This window comes from Lonchura striata, chromosome Z, assembly GCF_046129695.1.
Source record: "Lonchura striata isolate bLonStr1 chromosome Z, bLonStr1.mat, whole genome shotgun sequence".
Lineage (NCBI taxonomy): Eukaryota > Metazoa > Chordata > Aves > Passeriformes > Estrildidae > Lonchura > Lonchura striata.
In genome coordinates, this window is record NC_134642.1 from 85,995,740 (window position 1) to 86,014,720 (window position 18,981).

The 18,981-nt window shown below is 43.0% G+C and overlaps 1 protein-coding gene across 1 annotated transcript in view; it reads right to left on the reverse strand.

Moving 5' to 3' along the window:
* MSH3 (mutS homolog 3) overlaps positions 1–18,981 on the reverse strand; it is a 95,119-nt gene that overhangs the window by 3,527 nt on the left and 72,611 nt on the right. The window contains exons 19-22 of the mRNA XM_077790100.1: positions 18,856–18,970; positions 15,369–15,526; positions 1,295–1,481; positions 240–369 (exon numbers count right to left, since the gene is read on the reverse strand). Coding sequence (XP_077646226.1) covers positions 240–369; positions 1,295–1,481; positions 15,369–15,526; positions 18,856–18,970 — 590 coding nt within the window. The remainder of the gene's footprint in view (positions 1–239; positions 370–1,294; positions 1,482–15,368; positions 15,527–18,855; positions 18,971–18,981) is intronic.

Below are 18,981 nucleotides of genomic sequence, written 5' to 3' on the forward strand. Positions count from 1 at the left end.
TGAAAATTGTCATGTACTATAAGCTGATTCTAACACTTTTTGTGTAACAGCCAGCCAAGAAGTGATTTGTAGATGTAATCATATGACGTTATGAGTGTTGATTAGCTATTGTATTATGTAAAGCAAGAGGGTATAAGACATGAATAAATTAGACGATAAAGGAGGATGGCATCCAGCCATGCTGGTCTGAGTGTCATTCCTCCGGCCGGCTCCCGGTGGGCTGACAGCGTCCCACTGACCCGTGTGCTGCCCGGCATCCTCCTCGCTGAGCAGGAAGGCCGTGTGGTAATTGCCCACGGCGCAGGGGTACCGCTGCTGCAGCTCGCACACCGAGGGGTAGTGGGTGACGAACAGCGTCAGGGCCTGCACCTGCAGACACAAACACACAAACACAAACACACAAACACAGAAACGTGCTGTGGGCCCGAGCGCGGCCTCACAGAGCGGCTGTGCTTTCCCCACAGCCTTGGGGTGGACATGGCACCTTCCTCCATGGCCAGCATGGCCTCATGGAGCTCCTGTGCTTTCCCCACAGCCCTGGGGTGGACATGGCACCTTCCTCCACGGCTTTCCCCACAGCCCTGGGGTGGACATGGCACCTTCCTCCATGGCCAGCATGGCCTCATGGAGCGGCTGTGCTTTCCCCACAGCCCTGGGGTGGACATGGCACCTTCCTCCACGGCTTTCCCCACAGCCCTGGGGTGGACATGGCACCTTCCTCCACGGCTTTCCCCACAGCCCTGGGGTGGACATGGCACCTTCCTCCACGGCCAGCATGGCCTTCATGGAGCTCCTGTGCTTTCCCCACAGCCCTGGGGTGGATGTGGCACCTTCCTCCATGGCCAGCATGGCCTCATGGAGCAGCAGTGCTTTCCCCACAGCCCTGAGAGTGGACATGGCACCTTCCTCCACGGCTTTCCCCACAGCCCTGAGAGTGGACATGGCACCTTCCTCCATGGCCAGCATGGCCTCATGGAGCGGCTGTGCTTTCCCCACAGCCCTGGGGTGGACATGGCACCTTCCTCCACAGCTTTCCCCACAGCCCTGGGGTGGACATGGCACCTTCCTCCATGGCCAGCATGGCCTCATGGAGCTCCTGTGCTTTCCCCACAGCCCTGGGGTGGACATGGCACCTTCCTCCACGGCTTTCCCCACAGCCCTGGGGTGGACATGACACCTTCCTCCATGGCCAGCATGGCCTCATGGAGCGGCTGTGCTTTCCCCACAGCCCTGGGGTGGATGTGGCACCTTCCTCCATGGCCAGCGCGGCCCACACGGGGCCACGGGCACTTACATCTCTGATGAAATGCTCCAGGGTGGCATAGGCAATGGCGATGCCATCGTGAGTGCTCGTCCCTCGGCCCAGCTCATCCAGGATCACCAGCGACCTCGAGGTGGCTTTTCGGATGATCTCAGCAGTGTCTGTCAGCTCCTCCATGAAGGTGCTCCGGCCTTTGTAGATGTTGTCTGCAGCGCCCATTCTGCGCCGGGACACAGAACACAACATTACAAATGCCAGCTAATGCTGGGAAAAAAACAATCATGGGCATGAAAGCAATCTGTAATAATCCCTGGTTGCTGCTCCAAACAGAGGAGAAGAGAGCAGGCAGAACATTCACCTTCCGGAACAGTCTCCCAGCACACAGCTTCACAAACAGCACAAGCCAGCCTGCTTTTCCCTCAAAAAGAACCCTGGCACTTCAGACCAGTCAGCTCACAAAAATTCCACCAAAGGTGGCTGCGAAGGTGAATTTCACTCCTTTGGTTCAACCCTCTATGTGTTTCTAATGATACCAGTACCCAAAGGTATCCAATACTGGCATTTCCACAGAGTGGAAAGTCGTGTGAACCAGGTATTTGTGTATCCAAACAGCAGAGCAGCCATTTCCTTCAGGCACTAAGAACAAAATAAGCATTATTTCCCCTAACTGCAGAGGTATACATTCTTAACCAGCATGTTTAAACAAGATTTAAAGGTATTTTTAGAGTTCTCTCCTCATTCTGTTGAAACAACGCTTAGCAGCTGGCAGGCAGGTGAGCGCAACACACCAATTCCTCCACATTCCACACAACTCTTCCAGCTCTGATTCAGATCCATGTAACCCTCAACACTCAAAGCCTATCTCAAATTGTGAATTTGTGGTCTACATCTGAGAAACCTGTTGTTAGTCCACCCTGGTTTTCCCTTCTTCTGCAGCTTTCCCTACCTGTGCAAGTAATACCCATTCTATACTGAAGGAAGAGTATTTCATTTTTGCATTTCTACTTTTGAATGATATGAATCATATTAGAGCATCCCTTCTGAGACAGGTCATCACAAGCATGACACTGAGGAGGGATGTGAAACTGGATTTATTCTCTCTTATCAGCCAGTATATAGTTACATACAAGCCACACTAATTTAAGGAAAAGTAAATAATGTGTTTAGTAAATTATATTCCCAAATTTAACAGCTTGGCACAACAGTATTTACAGCCAATCAGAACCTTTAAAGAATAGCCCAATATAAGTTTTTTTCTTTCTCTTTTGCTGGGTCTGTATTATAATTGCTTTTGTGACCTCCTGAGGCATCATCAAGATACAAATAATTTTATGAGGATCTTATGACTAAAAGCAAGCAGCTGGACCCAGCACAACTATAATTTGTATATATTCTCTGGTCCCTGCACTGAAAGTCTGTCGTGCTATCATTTGTAACTGCGTAATAAGCAAATCTTCAGTTATAAATTAACTACTTTTGGTTGGAGATGAGCCTGTGAGAAAACTGAGTTTTTGTTCCATTGACTGTGTGCTTAAACACAGACACACAAGTTACACTCCCACATACCCCAAAAGACAGGTGATTCTGGCCATAAGCTAACTCAACTGTACATGACTGTTCTCTGAATTAAGTGTATAACTCAGGATAGTGAGGTTTTGTGAAATTAACATTTTATTTAGCCACTTACTGCTGTAATCCTTTCAAAAGCTGGGCTAGGAATGATGAACATTTTACTGAATTTCTCACAGTGCCCCCACCACCCCTGGGCCCATTTCCCAGCCTGGGTCAGGCACCAGGCTCTGCTGTAAAATCAAGCAATCCTCTTTATTGCACAGATCCACAGAGAACAGGATAACTTAGTCCTTTTTTTAACACTATTACCTGCAAATCCATTAATCAGAATGACAAATACTTTTTATGTTTGAACAATCTCTGGCTCCTTAATGAACACAACTTCAGTCCTAAGTTTCCAACTCTACAATTAGTGGCATTATTATTATTTTCTCATTTCTTACTTGGCTTTTCCTTACAGAGACAGCATCTCACAGGCTGTCTGTTGTGTGCCTGTGATGATTGCACACAGAGCTTCCATTTGTCTCTGGGATTGCATCATTTCCACAGAGCCCACAAAATATTTTAGCCTGTTTTGTATCTAATTTGCATTCACAAAAATAATTTCCTGAACTTCCTCACTAAATGCTCTAGATACAAAGAGAAATTAGTGTTATCTTTCCCTTGTTGTTAGAGACAGCTGGAGAAGAAGTCTTTCTTTCCAGCATCTTAAAACATTCAAATCCAACTCAGGCTTAACTACAGATTTCAAAAACAGTGAGTTTTTAAATGACAAAAAACCTCTTAAATGTCATCCTTTGAAAATTGATAAAATTGTTCTTTCTGCCTCTGTCCTTTACACTAGAATAATTATACTTGTTTTTTGAACATACATACTGAGCAGTGTTATCCCAGAAATAAGCAGGAATAACTGCTTTAGTGTGGATGGCTGCAATTTGCAGCAAGGCATTGCTCCCTAACTTTATGCTCTATTATTCCTGATACAAAAAATTTGTTGAGTCATAAAACCTACTGGTTAAACAACCCTTTTTTTGATTTCTTTCACATTTAAAACAGCCATAATAAACCCCACCAAATTTTTCCAGGCCTCAGTGGCTTTCAATCCACATTTTAATGCAGATCTCCTCCTAAATGTTTTTATACATTAAAACATTAAATTCTTCTTCTCCAGTCCTGCCCACAAGGAACATGCAGACAGGCAGCATGAGCAGCGTCTCTTTGGATCCATCACGCCTCAGCAGATGCAATTTGGCTGGAAAACACTTGTTTTAATGTCTCTTTGACAGCCAACCAAATCTTGCAAAATTAAAAGCTCTTCATCTTAGGGTGTTCAACCCATTTATTATGAAAACTTAAAAAAAAAAAAAAAAAAAGAAGAAGATGATTCAAGTAGCAAAGATTCCTGTCAAAGGCCTCAGAAAAAAAAAAAAAACAACAGAGAGGCAATGTTTTGTAAGTTAATTTTCAGAGGATGTAACTGTGCTACCTCTCAAAAGAAGTTATCCCACATGCTCTTAGAGTTGGCTTGGGTTTGAGATCACAGTGTGGGCTCCAGAAGTTCATTCCTCTTTTATTTCACTGTGCATCTCTCTCGCAGTTTTGAAAATGAACAGGCAGCCCAGGAGCTCACAGTGGTGACATTCCACCACGTGAATCCCAGAAAACAAGACTGCAAGGCCATTCTCTTCCCACAGCTGTCAACAGTGCTACTTACTGATTCCTACTCTATAGAGTACTTAATGCTGGGAAAAAACTCCAAACTTAAACTAGGTTTTCCCATTGATTTTAGTAATGTCCATCTGAGCTTAGAAGCTCACCTAAAATACTTACTGAAAAAATGGAACCTGTTGCAGAAGAATAAAACTTATTCAAGAACAACTAACATGAAAAGAAAATTACTCTTTTTTTCAGGAATAAGGTGTAGAACACTCTCAGCAACAACGAAAATCAATTTCTGTGATTCAAAGATAACACTGAGCACACCAGGAATAAAAAAAATGTGTAATGTAACTTTACAATTCCACTCACTCCCTCACACCAAGCCCTTTGAAATGTCATTTCAGAGATCACTGGATTTGCACAGGAGTCATTTAAATTAAAATAACCGGTTTATAAGAAGGGAGGACTAGATGAGCTGCTGCCTTGCAGCTCACCCCACTCCTGGCAGGGCCCTGCTGTCCTCAGCAGAGCAGTGTGGTCAGCGGGGCAGTGGGCACAGGCAGCCCACCAGGGACGGGCAGGACACGGGAGATGCGTTAAGTAATTCCTCAGGAGATTGCATATGCAAATTTGTAACAGCTCACTGGCAAGAAAATAATGCTTCACACTCCCCCACAACCTACTGGTACATCATCCTCTTCATTTCCATCAGGATCTCACTGATGCAGACCAAAAACTGACAGTAGGAGAAATAATTTACAGAAGCCGTAATTACAGAATTAGGGATAAAAAAGAAGTGTGACAGAAAGCATGGCTATCAGGACAGTTGTTATTTTTGCATTATTCATGGGTGACTCCTAAGAAGGGTGCCAAGGACAGGGAATCAAAGGATGCTCATTACATAAACCTGTTTTTAGTCTACATGTAGAAGTGCTCAACCACTTCTACAATTGCAAATTTAAATGAAAAAATACCAATGGTACGCTACCTAATTAAGGAGAACAGCTGCTGAGAAGCCTGAAAGAATGCATTAAATGTAAAATACATTTTTCTTTTGTACATTACTGTAGATATGTGATACTCTCAGTCACTGGGAGATTAATGAAGATATTAAATGACTCTGAGGGATACAAACTTTGCATTAATCTAGAAAGAAAAGCGAGTCCAAAGTGATTTCAATACTGAGCTTCAGAGTGGTTTCTAAATCTCTTTTTTCTCCTTCTCAGTATCACTAGGTAACTGAAGCAGCCAGAACAAACAATCACTGAAATTCTCCTTTCCTTCTAGGGCTGGTCCACAGGGGAACGCTGCACACACCAGCACCCCTGCATTTTAAAAGAAACATTTCTAACAGGATTAACTTTCAAGATGTGAAGTGCGCAGATTTTTTTTTGTTTTTCCCTAACAGCCAGAGGAAAGAAGAACACCCATGGACTCAATTTTTTCAAAAGCATCAGCTGGACTGACAGCACAGGCAGGACAGAATCCCTGTGAGCCACTGCAGGCCCTGAGTGACAAGAAGTTACCAGCACCCCTCATCCCTAGACATTATGGACTAACAGAAACTCAGTTATTACAAAAGGTTATCTCATGTTACCTAGTGAGGAACACCCAGTAAATCTGCTTTCTGAAACTCAGCAAAGATACTCTCAGTAACATCTGAGCTGCTTAAAAATACTTGTTACATTGCCTAGGGCAAATACATCACTGAGTTTTAAATTCTCGCTGTGAATGTTACTGATGGTCAAGAGGAAGACGAGCTTGTGAGTGCAAACATTTTTCTGCAGGATAAATTCTAAGAGCAGATACTCAAAGTGGTTCTTTGAGAGTCATCACTATTAACTTGAAGAAGGTGAAAAAACAGAGACAAATCAACACCTTCAAATATGCACAGGTCTGCACTCACTGCTTGGGACACCAGGGAGGGAACTCAAGGTAATTAAGTTAATGTGCATTTGTAGCTGAAGGATTGAGGCCAGGGGGGATTAAAGAGCAGGAATATAGCAACAGAGTAGGGACAATGGCTGAAGCTCTCAGCACAAGTGAACTTTTCCCCTTTAGACCTGTGGACGCCAAGGACAATCCAATTCCACCTGAGACTGGGTCAAGTCATAGGACGGAAGAGTTTCAGAAAGGTAAATACAACCACTCAACCTCACTGTAAAACAGCTGGTCAGCTTTGCAGGCAGATTTCCTCCTCCCTGGCCGCTGTCAGGGGCAGCAGAAGGTGCTCTGCGAGTGCTCTGAGTGTGAACATCTGCCCTGCACTGCTTGAGATGGGTTTCCAGGGCCCATTTCAGCCCTGCATGCACAAGGGATGTTTGTGTTCAGACTTCACCCAGCAACATGCCTGCACCCCAAAGGCTGTCTGGTTGAATATGGCATTATTCCACGTAGCAAACCTCACACTGCAGATGCATGTTTCTGTGAAATGAACAGAGACATGAAACCAAATTAGCTACAGATACATGCACAGCCTGGCTTAACTTGTCCCTTCAGAGCCACAGAACACTGTCAGAAGCAATTACAGTTCAAATGTACTGTGATATGTCCAAGACACAACTTTTCTAGAAAAAGACAGAACAAAATAATTCTTCAGTTTAACAGCACTAACTACAACTTTCGCCTAATCTATTTTTTTTTAATCCAAACCAAAGCTATCTCCACGTGACAAAAAATGGTGCAATGTACTTAATACAGCACCCCGTTCTTCCCCAAAAGATGGGAACAATTTACCCCAGAGATGCAATTACATGATTGATTGTGAGCATAAATGAAAGGCTTAAGTAATTCTTGTTACTCTGGCAGTAAACAAAAATACAATTAAGGAGGAACAAAATGAAGAAAATTACTGTGCCATAAAGAAGTAACATTTCTGAAAATTACTTTGGGGTTATTGACAGCAAAAAGTTCTGTTGGTCTGACTCACCGTGCTTTTAATACAAACAATACTTTCTTGACATGTCAGTATATAAAATTCTCATGTGGACTTGCCATTCACTTGGGATTGCTTTGTGAGAACAGCTCCCTACTTTTCTGCACAATAAATAAATCATTGTGCACGGCAGAACCACTAAGCTTTACCACATATATACAAAATAAACAAAGATCTGAAAAAGTACCTTTGACTTTTTGATTTTCTGACCATTATCTTTCAGAGTCTAACTGCTCAGGCAAATTGAGAGACTTTCTTCTATTCGTTCAATTTTTTTTTCTCCTGAAGGGATATCTGAATGATTTAAACATTTGTTTTCAGTTTTAAAAAACTTTGAAAGAAAAATCTCCAAAGTTCTGGTCAAAACCAGGTTATGTACAAACAAGTTGTTCAGCTGAGATAAACTCCTCCACAGTTTTGACTCAGCAATCAATCTCCTGGTGATTTCTGTACACACCTGCAAAACCTGCCAAACACTGCTGTCACCTCCCCACTGGTTTCACAGCCTAGATTTCACTGATTATGAAGAAGCTGTCTAGATGAATGTCTTCATTTGTCTGAGGTGGTGTGATTTTAACTGGTATTTCTAGGAAAAATTATCTTCATCATCTTATCCTGTAAGCATCAAATAAATCATTAAAGCTTAATAAAGAAATAAATGGAAGCAAGGATTTTTTTTTTTTTAATGTAGACTCTGGTCTTTACAGTAAAAACAAAAAAAAATTCACAAGTGATATAAAATGAGAGGCAACATTTGCCTATTCCTATGCAAATAGGACCACTTCTAATAATAGAGCTTGTTATTTATTATTTTAAATACAACTATTTCCCCCTCTGTGCTTCTCCTGTGCAGCTCCCTTCTGATAAGCCAATGATACTGGCTGAATTAAATTAAGTGCAACGTGGTTTGCTTAGTTACAAAAAGTTAAGAATTCATTTTGCCATGAGAAGTCACATCAGTGGAAGAGTCACATCCATTAATACTTAGGAGAATTATTTTGCTTTTGTTCTCACGTGATTTACCTCAGTGTATTGAAAAAAGCAATTGGAGACTATCTGCCACTCAGTTTCCAGTTTGACAGAAACATTCTTTTTCCTGCTTCACAAACCCACTCCATCCTGTGCTTTCTGATTTTTCTCAGGAGTTCTTACAAAATATACTCTTAGCAAGCCTTGAAACATTTTAACCTGAAAATAAATCTAAAAGTAATCTCAAGTAAGCCAAGCCATTTTTTAAGTATCTTTCAATCTTGAATGATGTTGGCATTTCAATGAAGAAAAGAAAAAATAAAATACAAGCATCCAAGTCAGTTGTCCCAATGCTTGCAGATATTCATACAATATTTGCTTTCCATCATGACTTTAAACCTCACTGAAATTTGTGATAATGCTCTAGATATGTACATTTCATCCAGCTAAAATAAAATGTTTGTCTACTTGTTTCTTTCAGCTACACACACTTGTGAAACAGCAATACGACTTTGTCAAGTTGTCAGAATTAAATAGCTGTAAATGCATTAAGGGAGGCAACACTCAGGATACATCTGTTAGAAGGCCTGACCTTTTTGAGAGTAATTCCACATCTACAGATCAGAAAAGCAGATGTTTTAATAAACCATACAGAAGAAAATACTATGGCTTGTTTGTTTGATACATGGCCTCTCCAGAAGGCTGGAGTAATGAGGACTGAGTTTTCTTGGGTTCTTTTTAGTTTTCTTTGAAGAAATCCTCCCTCTCTAGAAACTGTTCTCTAAGCCCTAACAGCAAGTCTTTCCAGCTATGGGGAAGAGGCTGAGGGCTCCATGCAGCCTGCACAATCCCACAGCCACAAACACTCCCTGAGTTTCTGCCCCATAAATCTCTTTTCAGTCAAGGCAAAGGAAAAAAATGTCAAGAGGATCCACAATGCCTGTAGGTGAATCATACCAGAAATGCCACTTTGGGACACAAATGCCCCTTCCTCTTCCATCTTTGTGAACCCAAATGCATGTGACTGTTGTGGCTCTCTGCTCACAGGATGATGGAGATGAGCAGTGCCAGGCACACCACTTGAGCTGGCGTTCAAACACTGATTTATTTCTCAAAGCAATAATGCTGTCTCCCACATGAGTTCTGTGAGGCTTTTGCCACGGGAGGTTTGTGCAGCACTCACAAACCTCAGTGGAGCGGGCCACACCTGGTCTGAGTGGGTTTCAGAGCAGCTGAAGATGCCACCCGAGCAGTGGCACAGCAAGGCAAGGACAGCCCCCAGCTGGCAGAACAGCACCGAGCTCCCACTCAGAGGGACTCTGAGGAACTGTCTTGGCTGCTCCAGCAGCTCCCTAAAGATAAAAAGAGACTGAATCTCATCAGTGTCACCATGGTAAGCCAGGTATATGTGTAAGTAATACCATTTTTCCTTAACCTGGAATGCACAGTATGTGGAACACATGCACTGGGCTGGCAGGAGCAGAGAGCTTTCCTCATACTAGCTCTGTTTCTTGGGAAAGGAGGATTATCTGATGGGCACTTCTGGGTGCCTCCAAGGCAAAGTGTCACACAAAACCAGGCTCAGCTGGGGTGAAATATCCAGGCTGGACTGATCACAGAATCCCCTGAGCTGGAGGGACCCACAGGATCAGCCAGTCCCACCCCTGGCCTGCACAGACCCCCAGATCCCCCTGGGCATCCCTGGAGCTCTCCTGGAGCTCTGGCAGCCTCGGGGCCGTGCCCATGCCCTGGGGAGCCTGGGCAGTGCCAGCACCTCTGGGAAGAGCCTTTCCTGCTCTCCAGCCTGAGCTGCCCTGGCACAGCTCCTGGATCCTGTCCCTGTCACGGGGAGCAGAGATGGGAGCAGCCCCTCGGGAGGAGCTGCAGCTCCTGAGCTGGCCACAGCCTGGTCACTGACACGCTGTGGCAAACTGAGTCATGCACACACCCGGGTGTCCTCTCTCAGGGGTGGACACAGCCTGTGTGGACATGTTTTCCTAGACCCTGCAAAGGGGTGTGTTCACCACCTGAGCTGTGTCACCTCAGCCCGCAGCTGGGAGCACATAGCTGACACTCCCATGGACCTCAAATGCAACTTTCAACAGGACCTTCACTTGGAAAGGCTCTCAGTTATTCTGTTGTGGCTTGAAGTGATCAAAATCCTCTCCCTGTATATGGTTGAACCCATCAACCAACTCAGAAAAGCCACTCCAAGGTACATGACTGAAATGGGCCCTTGATGGCTGGAATTTATGTGACCCAGCTAAGGCCAGTGGTGAGGGGGATGAAACTCCTCCATTATTTCAGTGCTCAGTCCAAAGATTTCTGTGCTCTGGATTTAATTGAACAAACAGCTTTTACACATGTTCCACATCATTATACAAGAACAACAGATTCTAAAATACCAAAACAGTGATGTCACCTCAGAGCTGGGACAGACAGACCCAGGATTCCATCATGGACATGTCTGAGGGACTCTCTATACAGAGATGTAATACAAGCTAGAACTAAAAAACATACTTCCCTAGCCAAGGTGAGCAACCACCATCTGTTTTCACAACTTTCTTATATATATATATAGTGGAATCTGAAACAAGTGAGTACCTCCTAACTGCAGATTCAGCAATGACGAGTGGCCTCCATGTTAAAAATACATTTAAATCATCTGTTTCAAGGAGAAAATGCAGAATAAAGTTCTTTACACCTAAATACAGATCCTGTGACGTGAAGGGACTATCCTGCCTGCCTGCCCCCTCCATCCCTGCCTTCTCTACATAGCCTATAGACAATCCCAGCTGTATTTGATACCTTGAGGATTAAAGTCATGCTGAGAAGGCTGTAAACAGCAAGATAACTCTTTATTTATTCCTGTGACCTTACAGCATGAGGCAGACCCCCTGCAGGAGGCAGTTCTCAAAGGCATCTGAATCACAGGTGCTTCATTAGTTCAGACAACTGAAGCTGCACCTTTAACAGCATGTCCAGCATGGCTGGGATGAAACCTCACTGCAAGGTGTGGGTCACTGCAGTGACTGTGCTAGCTTCCTGAAATAAGTGAAAATAGCTCTTCTTTCAACACAGGAAGAGAAATCCAGGCAGGTACGTGCTCGAGGACGGAAATTGCTCTGTCCCTGTACCATCACCTGGCAGTGGCAGGGGTTGCTCAACTTCACACATTCTTTCTGATGGAAGCTTGTGATGGCCAAAAATTGATTCTCAAAGTTTGAAGGCAGTTGTTAACCTGAACTGTTAATTATCTTGTTTATTTGAGGATGTTTTGCCTTCAAAGTGCTCTAGGATTCTCCCTCTCCCTCTCAATTTTGACCATGGACCCTCATGAACAGCTACTGCTGGCCCACAGGAAGCAGGATAAAGCCTCCTAGCAATGGGAAATTCTCTCAGTAATTGATTAGAAGAGGGACTCTGCAGAGGTCAGCTTTCTTCAGCAGCTGAACACCACCCTCCCCAGGGCATGATTAGGCCAGCAGAACTCTTGTCATTAATTCCTCCATACATGGATGTCCACCCCTGCTTTGTCTCCCTGCTCAAACACACACAGAAACAGCAAATTAATTTCAGTGTCTGATTGACTGTATTATAACTAACAAACATGGAAGGCTAATTTTAAAAGTAGAAAATGAGGCACTTTTAAAAGTACCTCTTTACTGCAAAGAGAAACTTGGAAGGGAATTTTCAAACATCAGAGAATTAAATATCCAAATCCCATTAAAAGTCAATATACATGGGATGTCAACCTCTTCTAAACTTTTCTATATTTTTAAATATAATGCCACTTATTTAAGGAAAGAAGAAAAAAAAAGGAAAAAAAAAGAAAAAAGAAAGGAAAAAAAATACTATCCAGCAAACATTCTTAAAATCCTGTGTCCTCGCCCTAGTCTGGGCTAGGCTCAGCACTGTCCCCTGTCTCACCTTCCCAGTAATGAAAAAAGATCATAAAGATCATTCCTATCTTCACTCTACCTGTAAACAATTCCTCTTGCATCTTCGAAAACATTCAGTGTAATCCAGCATGTAGAGTCAATTTTGAGATGCTATCCTATATAAGCACAATATATCACAAGGAATAACCATAGTAGCAACCTTTCAATTTCCATGGAAACCCTACTTGGAAAACAAGACACAAATCCTGGGGATACAAATCCCTTAAACCTATATAAAGTCACACTTGGAAGATGAAGTCTACAAACCAAAAAAGGGATTGGGAAAAGGGTTTATTGCGCAGAACTCTTGGTCAGCCTGGAGCACAGAACCCCTCATGGAGCCAGCATGTACAGCATCATTGGCTGATCCCTCCCTGCATCCTTTGCTACATCCTTCCCTGCATCCCTGAGCATCCCTCCTTGAGCATCCTTCCCCAAGCATCCTTCCCTGCATCCCTGAGCTTCCTTCCCTGCATCCTTCCCTGCATCCCTGAGCATCCCTTCCTGCATCCCTTCCTGCATCCCTCCCTACTCTCTCTCCCTGCAGGGCTGCCACTCCAAGGAAGTACCTTGGAGACTGACACCTTCCCATGGTAAGTTTTTAAAAGTATTAATAATCTACTGATGTCATCAGCAACAAAATGGAAATTCACACCTTTTTCAGCAAGGCCTTGTGGCTTGGGATGGCAGTGAAAAAAGGAGGTCTACATAGCTGGTTCCATTAAAAAAATAATTAAATTATTTTTAAAAAATCCAAACAAAACTAACCTGCAAAATAAAGCACAAAAGGTTAAAAAAAATAAATAAAAAATAAATAAAAAAAAAAAAAAAAAGCAAAATGGGGTGGGAGTTAAGAGAAAGTCTCTGATCTCTTCCAGGTCATTCTCTACCAAAGGAGAATACAGAAAAAAAGTTGAGGCTTTAGAATAAGAAAAAACAAACCATTAAGCCTCAAGCAGGACTTAGTATGTGGCAGCTGGTTTATTGATTCTTTCCTCAAACCAGACATTAAAAACTATTTCAAGGGTAACTTCCTATGGCTGAGAAATTCCCTGAATGCAACACCACATTAACCTGCCTGACACACTTACATAGTTTAAGACCTTTCCCAGAACACTGGAAAAAATCAAAACTTACCCAAAAAGAAACCCAAATCAACAAAAGGAGAGCTTCCTTCTTCTTGGATGGTGTCTGTGTATCTTGAGCAGAATCTTCTAACCTGTTCCTCTTTTCCTTTTTTTTCCTGTTACCTTTTAACTGATGCATGACTACTTCTATCTTAATAATGTATTATCAATTTCTTCCTGATTAATATTTAGTCAATTAGTTTACTCTTAATTGCTGGTGCAATTATAAGAATTTCAGTAATTCTTCCACATATTCATCTGGTGTTTGACACATATCACATTAAATGAGGGATGGCACATCAAGCTGAGCTTCCAAAACTAATACAGACAAGGAGAAAAAAAAAATTCAATTCCCCTGTGTTAGAATGTGACTGGGCTACAAATTACATGGCCTGAAACCTCACAGAGTAAAAAGCACTCTGTGTCTGCTTGGTTTTAAGTCTAAAAGAAGTTTTACTTTTGACCACACTACTTTACCAGAAAAGTTGTGAAAAGTACTTGGGTTTTATTCTAATACAGAGAAAAGTGAAGCGGAATCAGGGAAATACACTGGGGAACAGGTGGAACACAGATAAAAATCCAGTTTATTCTCTTTCAAGTGGGCCCAAAACAAAACATCTCTCCCAATGACTGTGTCATATTTCTTAGTATTTTCTGCAGAAAACGTCCTTCTGCTATGACAGTCTAGAAAAAGCAGAGGAAAGCAGATACTAAGCTTGTGTGTGTGTATGATTAGAATTTAAGGAAGTGAGAACACAAGTGAAGCACTCCATGTTCAGCTACAAACCCCAGAGGAAGACAAAAATAATCTTCAGATGCTCAGGGATGTTGTTATGCTCCCCCTGTGTATCTCTGTGTCCCCACAAGAAATGCTCACCCCATCAAGTCCATTACTTCTGACACAGGGTGGGGAAAAAAGCGAAGCATTTTGAATTCTCATCTCCAGTTACTTCTGGGAAGAGGACACAAATTGTTTGCTACTGTGCTTAGCACTGCCCTGCATCAAGGTGTGATTTTCATTACACCTTCCATCTGTGACATAGTAGAAAGTAAGAACACAGCACTTTTATAGGATGAAGCAATTGCAGGTGAGTAGTACCTCAGGATCTTGATTAAAAGTTACCTCTGGAATGTACACTGGCATCACAAAACAGGAATTCCCAGAAATTCCAGCTTAGGAACCTGATTGCTGTGAAACTTGTAACCACACATGATGATCCATCTCAAATACCACCAGTAACACAAAACTTTGACTAATTAAAGTAATTATTGAAGAAAAAGGAGGAAAACAGGGTGATAAACCCTAGCAATATTAGATTATAATATACAGAGTTCTGACTCCACTTATAATTTTTGTAAACTATTCAGCAAGGTCTCAAGAATGAGACAGTGAAATAAACTCTCATTATTCATTCTTAAAAGCACATCAAGTGAGGAGTAGGTATGTTTAGGACTGATAGTACAGGAAGGAGATCAAGCATAAAATATATGCAGCCCAAAATTTTCAGTCTGTAATACTGTGAGTATACACAACAGAGCTTCGGAGCAGAAATTGTGACATGATTTTCAGAGGTGACAACATTCATTTTTGGGGAAACATTTGGCCACTACCCAGCAGCATGAATTTGGCTGAGATATCCATTCAGGCAGGTAAGATGGATGATTAACCTGGATGTTAATCAAGACAGACACATTAAATTTCTTGGCCCTTGAAGATTCAAAGATGACAAATACCATAGGTTACCAAACAACTGGAATCAAAACCTAGCAATGAACATAACGTGCCTCTAAAATGAAAAAAGGAAAATTCAGGTATAAGTTCTCAAGTTCCAAATGAAAAATTAAATTATACTTTGATATACACACCCCCTGCCACAGTAGCATTTCCAGTTTTGAGAGTTTACCTGGTAAAAATTCCATCCACAACACCAATTGTGGCCTCTTCTGCAGGGACGAAAGAGCCAATCTGTGCCATGACTGTGATCAGTGCCACTTGCTTGATGTAGGAGCTCTTCCCTCCCATGTTGGGCCCAGTTATTATCATGACCCTTTCACCATCTCCCTGGAAACACAAAACAGTGGTGAAATACACTGCCCTGCACATGGTGCTTCTACCAGGAAGTCTGATGTGCTTAGAAGGATATAGGACAAATCTGCAGGGTCAAACGTTCTATTCCTAGGTGAACAGCTTTCCTCCATTCTTGCAGCTCATCACATTCACCTCTCCAGATATCATCAAGCCCCACGTGCACCAAAATCACTTTTGATGACTCTTCAGCAAAATGGACAGAGTGAGTGGGAACCTCCCTGCTCTCCATCAAGGAGCCAAGAAATAATCAAGGAACTTGGTTACCAGCACGGAAAGCTGTGAGGGATGCTGAGGGATGCAGGGCTGGATGCAGCTGCCCAGAGGAGGCTCCAGGGTGAGCAGGGGATGCAGCAGCTCTGCTGGCAGCAAAGGCTGGCACAGCTGGCATCGCTCACCCGGCCAGGAGAAGCTTTGGGCTGAGCTCAGGGCGGCTCCAGGGAAGATGGAGAGAGACAATGGACAAGGGATGGAGGGACAGGAGACAGGGAATGGCTCCACTGCCCCAGGGCAGGGCTGGGTGGGACATTGGGAATGAGGAATTGTTCCCTGGCAGGGTGGGCAGGGCTGGGATGGGATTCCCAGAGCAGCTGGGGCTGCCCCTGGATCCCTGGCAGTGCCCAAGGCCAGGCTGGACACTGGGGCTGGAGCAGCTGGGACAGTGGGAGGTGTCCCTGACATGGCTGGGGTGGGATGGGATGAGCTTTATGGTTCCTTCCAACCCAAAACATTCCGGGATTCTGCAAAATTTCTCTGAAGAAAGGCAGAAAATTGTGAGCTTCCAGCACAGTGCCCAAATGTGGCTGTGATCTGGAGTGTGAGCTCAGTCTCCAGTCTGAGCTCTCATTGTCTGGGAAGATCTGGTAGGCAAAGACCTGACCTGGATTTTACATTCCTGACTGCCTGTCTGGGTATGACATAAGGACATTCAGAGTGGCTCCAACAAGGCATCAAGACATTACTGAGTCTGGCAGTACTCGACTGCAACACAGATGCTGTGAGCAGGCCATGCCCAATCTCCATCAGTGTCTCTCATCATTAAAACCAGACCCAGGAAAATGAGATCAGATGTAAGAACTCATCTCAGCTGCAAGACTCCCCATAGTATTGCTATGTGTCTACAGCTCCACAATAAAACTGTCTTCCTCAAGTGCAAGACAGCTGCTGATACAAAATTAAAACTTGTCCATGGACCTATAAAGCTTCCTCACAGCCTGAGTCGAGACTAAAAGCTTGAGTTATGCACGGACATCACACAGCCAGACCTTCCCACGGGGTGTATCTGATGAAATGCATCAAGGGATGATCAGAACAGAAATCAGCACCCTCCACTGCCCCGTGGGAGGGACAAGGGAGAAAGGACAAGCTGTGCATAATGGACATTAGTCACGCTACGTGGGGAAATTGGCACTGATCAGGGACTGTGGTCACAGCAACCAACAAATCCCCATGCAGCAGCTCTCAAAATCTTCACAGACTCGGGTTTCAGACAGGGCTTTCATTCTGTTTACAGGGACACACACAAAATGCAGACAGGACTGTCACTTATGTTATAACTCAGGTATTAGAGAAGACACAGGACATCAGTATTTATTATATGTAAAAAGCTGATCAGCTTTTGCAAAAAAAACCCAAAAAAAACCAACCAACCACAACTTCATCCACACTGAAGTCACAATACAGTCAAAATGTAGAAAATGCCATTATTGGGAATAAAGGATTGGATGTAGTGAAGTGCACATGACTGTATGACAAAATTCACAACATTGTGATCTCCAAAGTGTAACTCAGTAATGCTGTTAAAACTGTGTCAGGGCTCAACACAACAGAATTTACAGATCTTCAAACCCAGAATGAGTTCACAAGCTCATGTTAGGATCCATGAATTTTCTGCATGTGTCTGGTGTCTGTCCAGGCTCCCTCCAGCCATGCTGTGGGACTGATGCCTGCCCTGCCAGGGTTCTGTTGTAATATCAGCTATTAATGTTATGTTGTAATGGCAGCTATTAACCTGTTGTAATATCAGACCAGAGAACCCCTCTGTCCTCACAGCTGATGCAGTCATGAGCCAACAGCTTACTGGAATCCACGGCTGAAGGTAGCAGCTCTGAAACAACCCACAAATGTTTGAGGAGGAGAGGGGGAATGGAAAAATAAGCTGTTTATTTCAGGGGATTTAAAAGAAAAAAAATTTCCTCAAGTTAGATATTTGACAACATTTCAGCTGAAAACATGACAGGAGATGTATTTTCCTCCTGATTCCAGCACATCAGTTGAAAATTGGAAATGCTTTAATAAACTGGTTCCCACCCACCTCTCAAGAAAAAGAGAACTCAAAGAACTGTAGAATCAAAATTGATTCTGCCATGATCACTTGGTTTTGTAATATTCAGTATTTAGAAAGCCAGCATAAGAATGGGACTAAAGAAGGAAAAGTGCACGATGATTCCTGAATGACATGCTGAATTTTTTTGGAAGTGCCATCTGTCGCTTGTTTGAAGTTGACAAATAATTTTGAAAACATTCTCTGATGTATCACAAAATATCTGTAGCATTGTTCAGTACAGAACAGCACTTAAAAATGTTCCCCAAGAAATACACACAAAATTGAATGCTGTTTTTACAGCAATGTCCCGTTCTGGCAGTTGTTTCATACCTTTTCTACATTTACTGCACAAAGAGGCAGAAAGAAGTTGTGAGGATATTTTTTATATTCATTAAGAACAGCTATTTAATATTTATAAAAATATATGGAGAGCTAAATATTTAACGAAAAGCTTCAAACAGGTATGTAATTTAAAAGACAGATTGTAGTTTATCAGGAAAAAAAGGCTGTATGACACTAATATTTCCATAGAGAAAGGAAACTGCATAGCAGAGAAATACATTAACAAATACAAGCAAACTTAGAATTAATCTGAAAAATTGAACCTGTAATATGTATTCTTCATATTAAAAGATTCCAAGAATTAGGCAGAGTTTGACAAAATGTGGACTCCCTACGATGACACTGTTAAAAACCCTGTAATAATTAATTTGTTTTTTGAAAATAACCATTTGATTGAAACACCCATTCTCCTAATTTTGAGATTACTTTTCTTTTTGCCTGGAGACTGAGCAAGGCTGTAAAGAGAGCATCTGGCAGCAAGGAATCAGCAGAGGGACAGAACAGACGTGGTGACATCTAGCAACACGTCTCTGAAATGCAGCCCAGCAGGCTGCATGATTTCCATCACCTGCTTCCACTCCTCACCCCAGCTCTGCCCTGCACGACTCTGAAGCTCAGTCAGTTCCTGGGTACTTACTGAAAGGCTGGTGGTGTTTGGAACATACTGCTCCTGCTCTCCCAGCAGAACATCAATCACAGGGTGCCTCCCGTTTTTTATGATTATTTCACGACGATCGTCTTGCACGGTTGGTCTGCAGAAAAG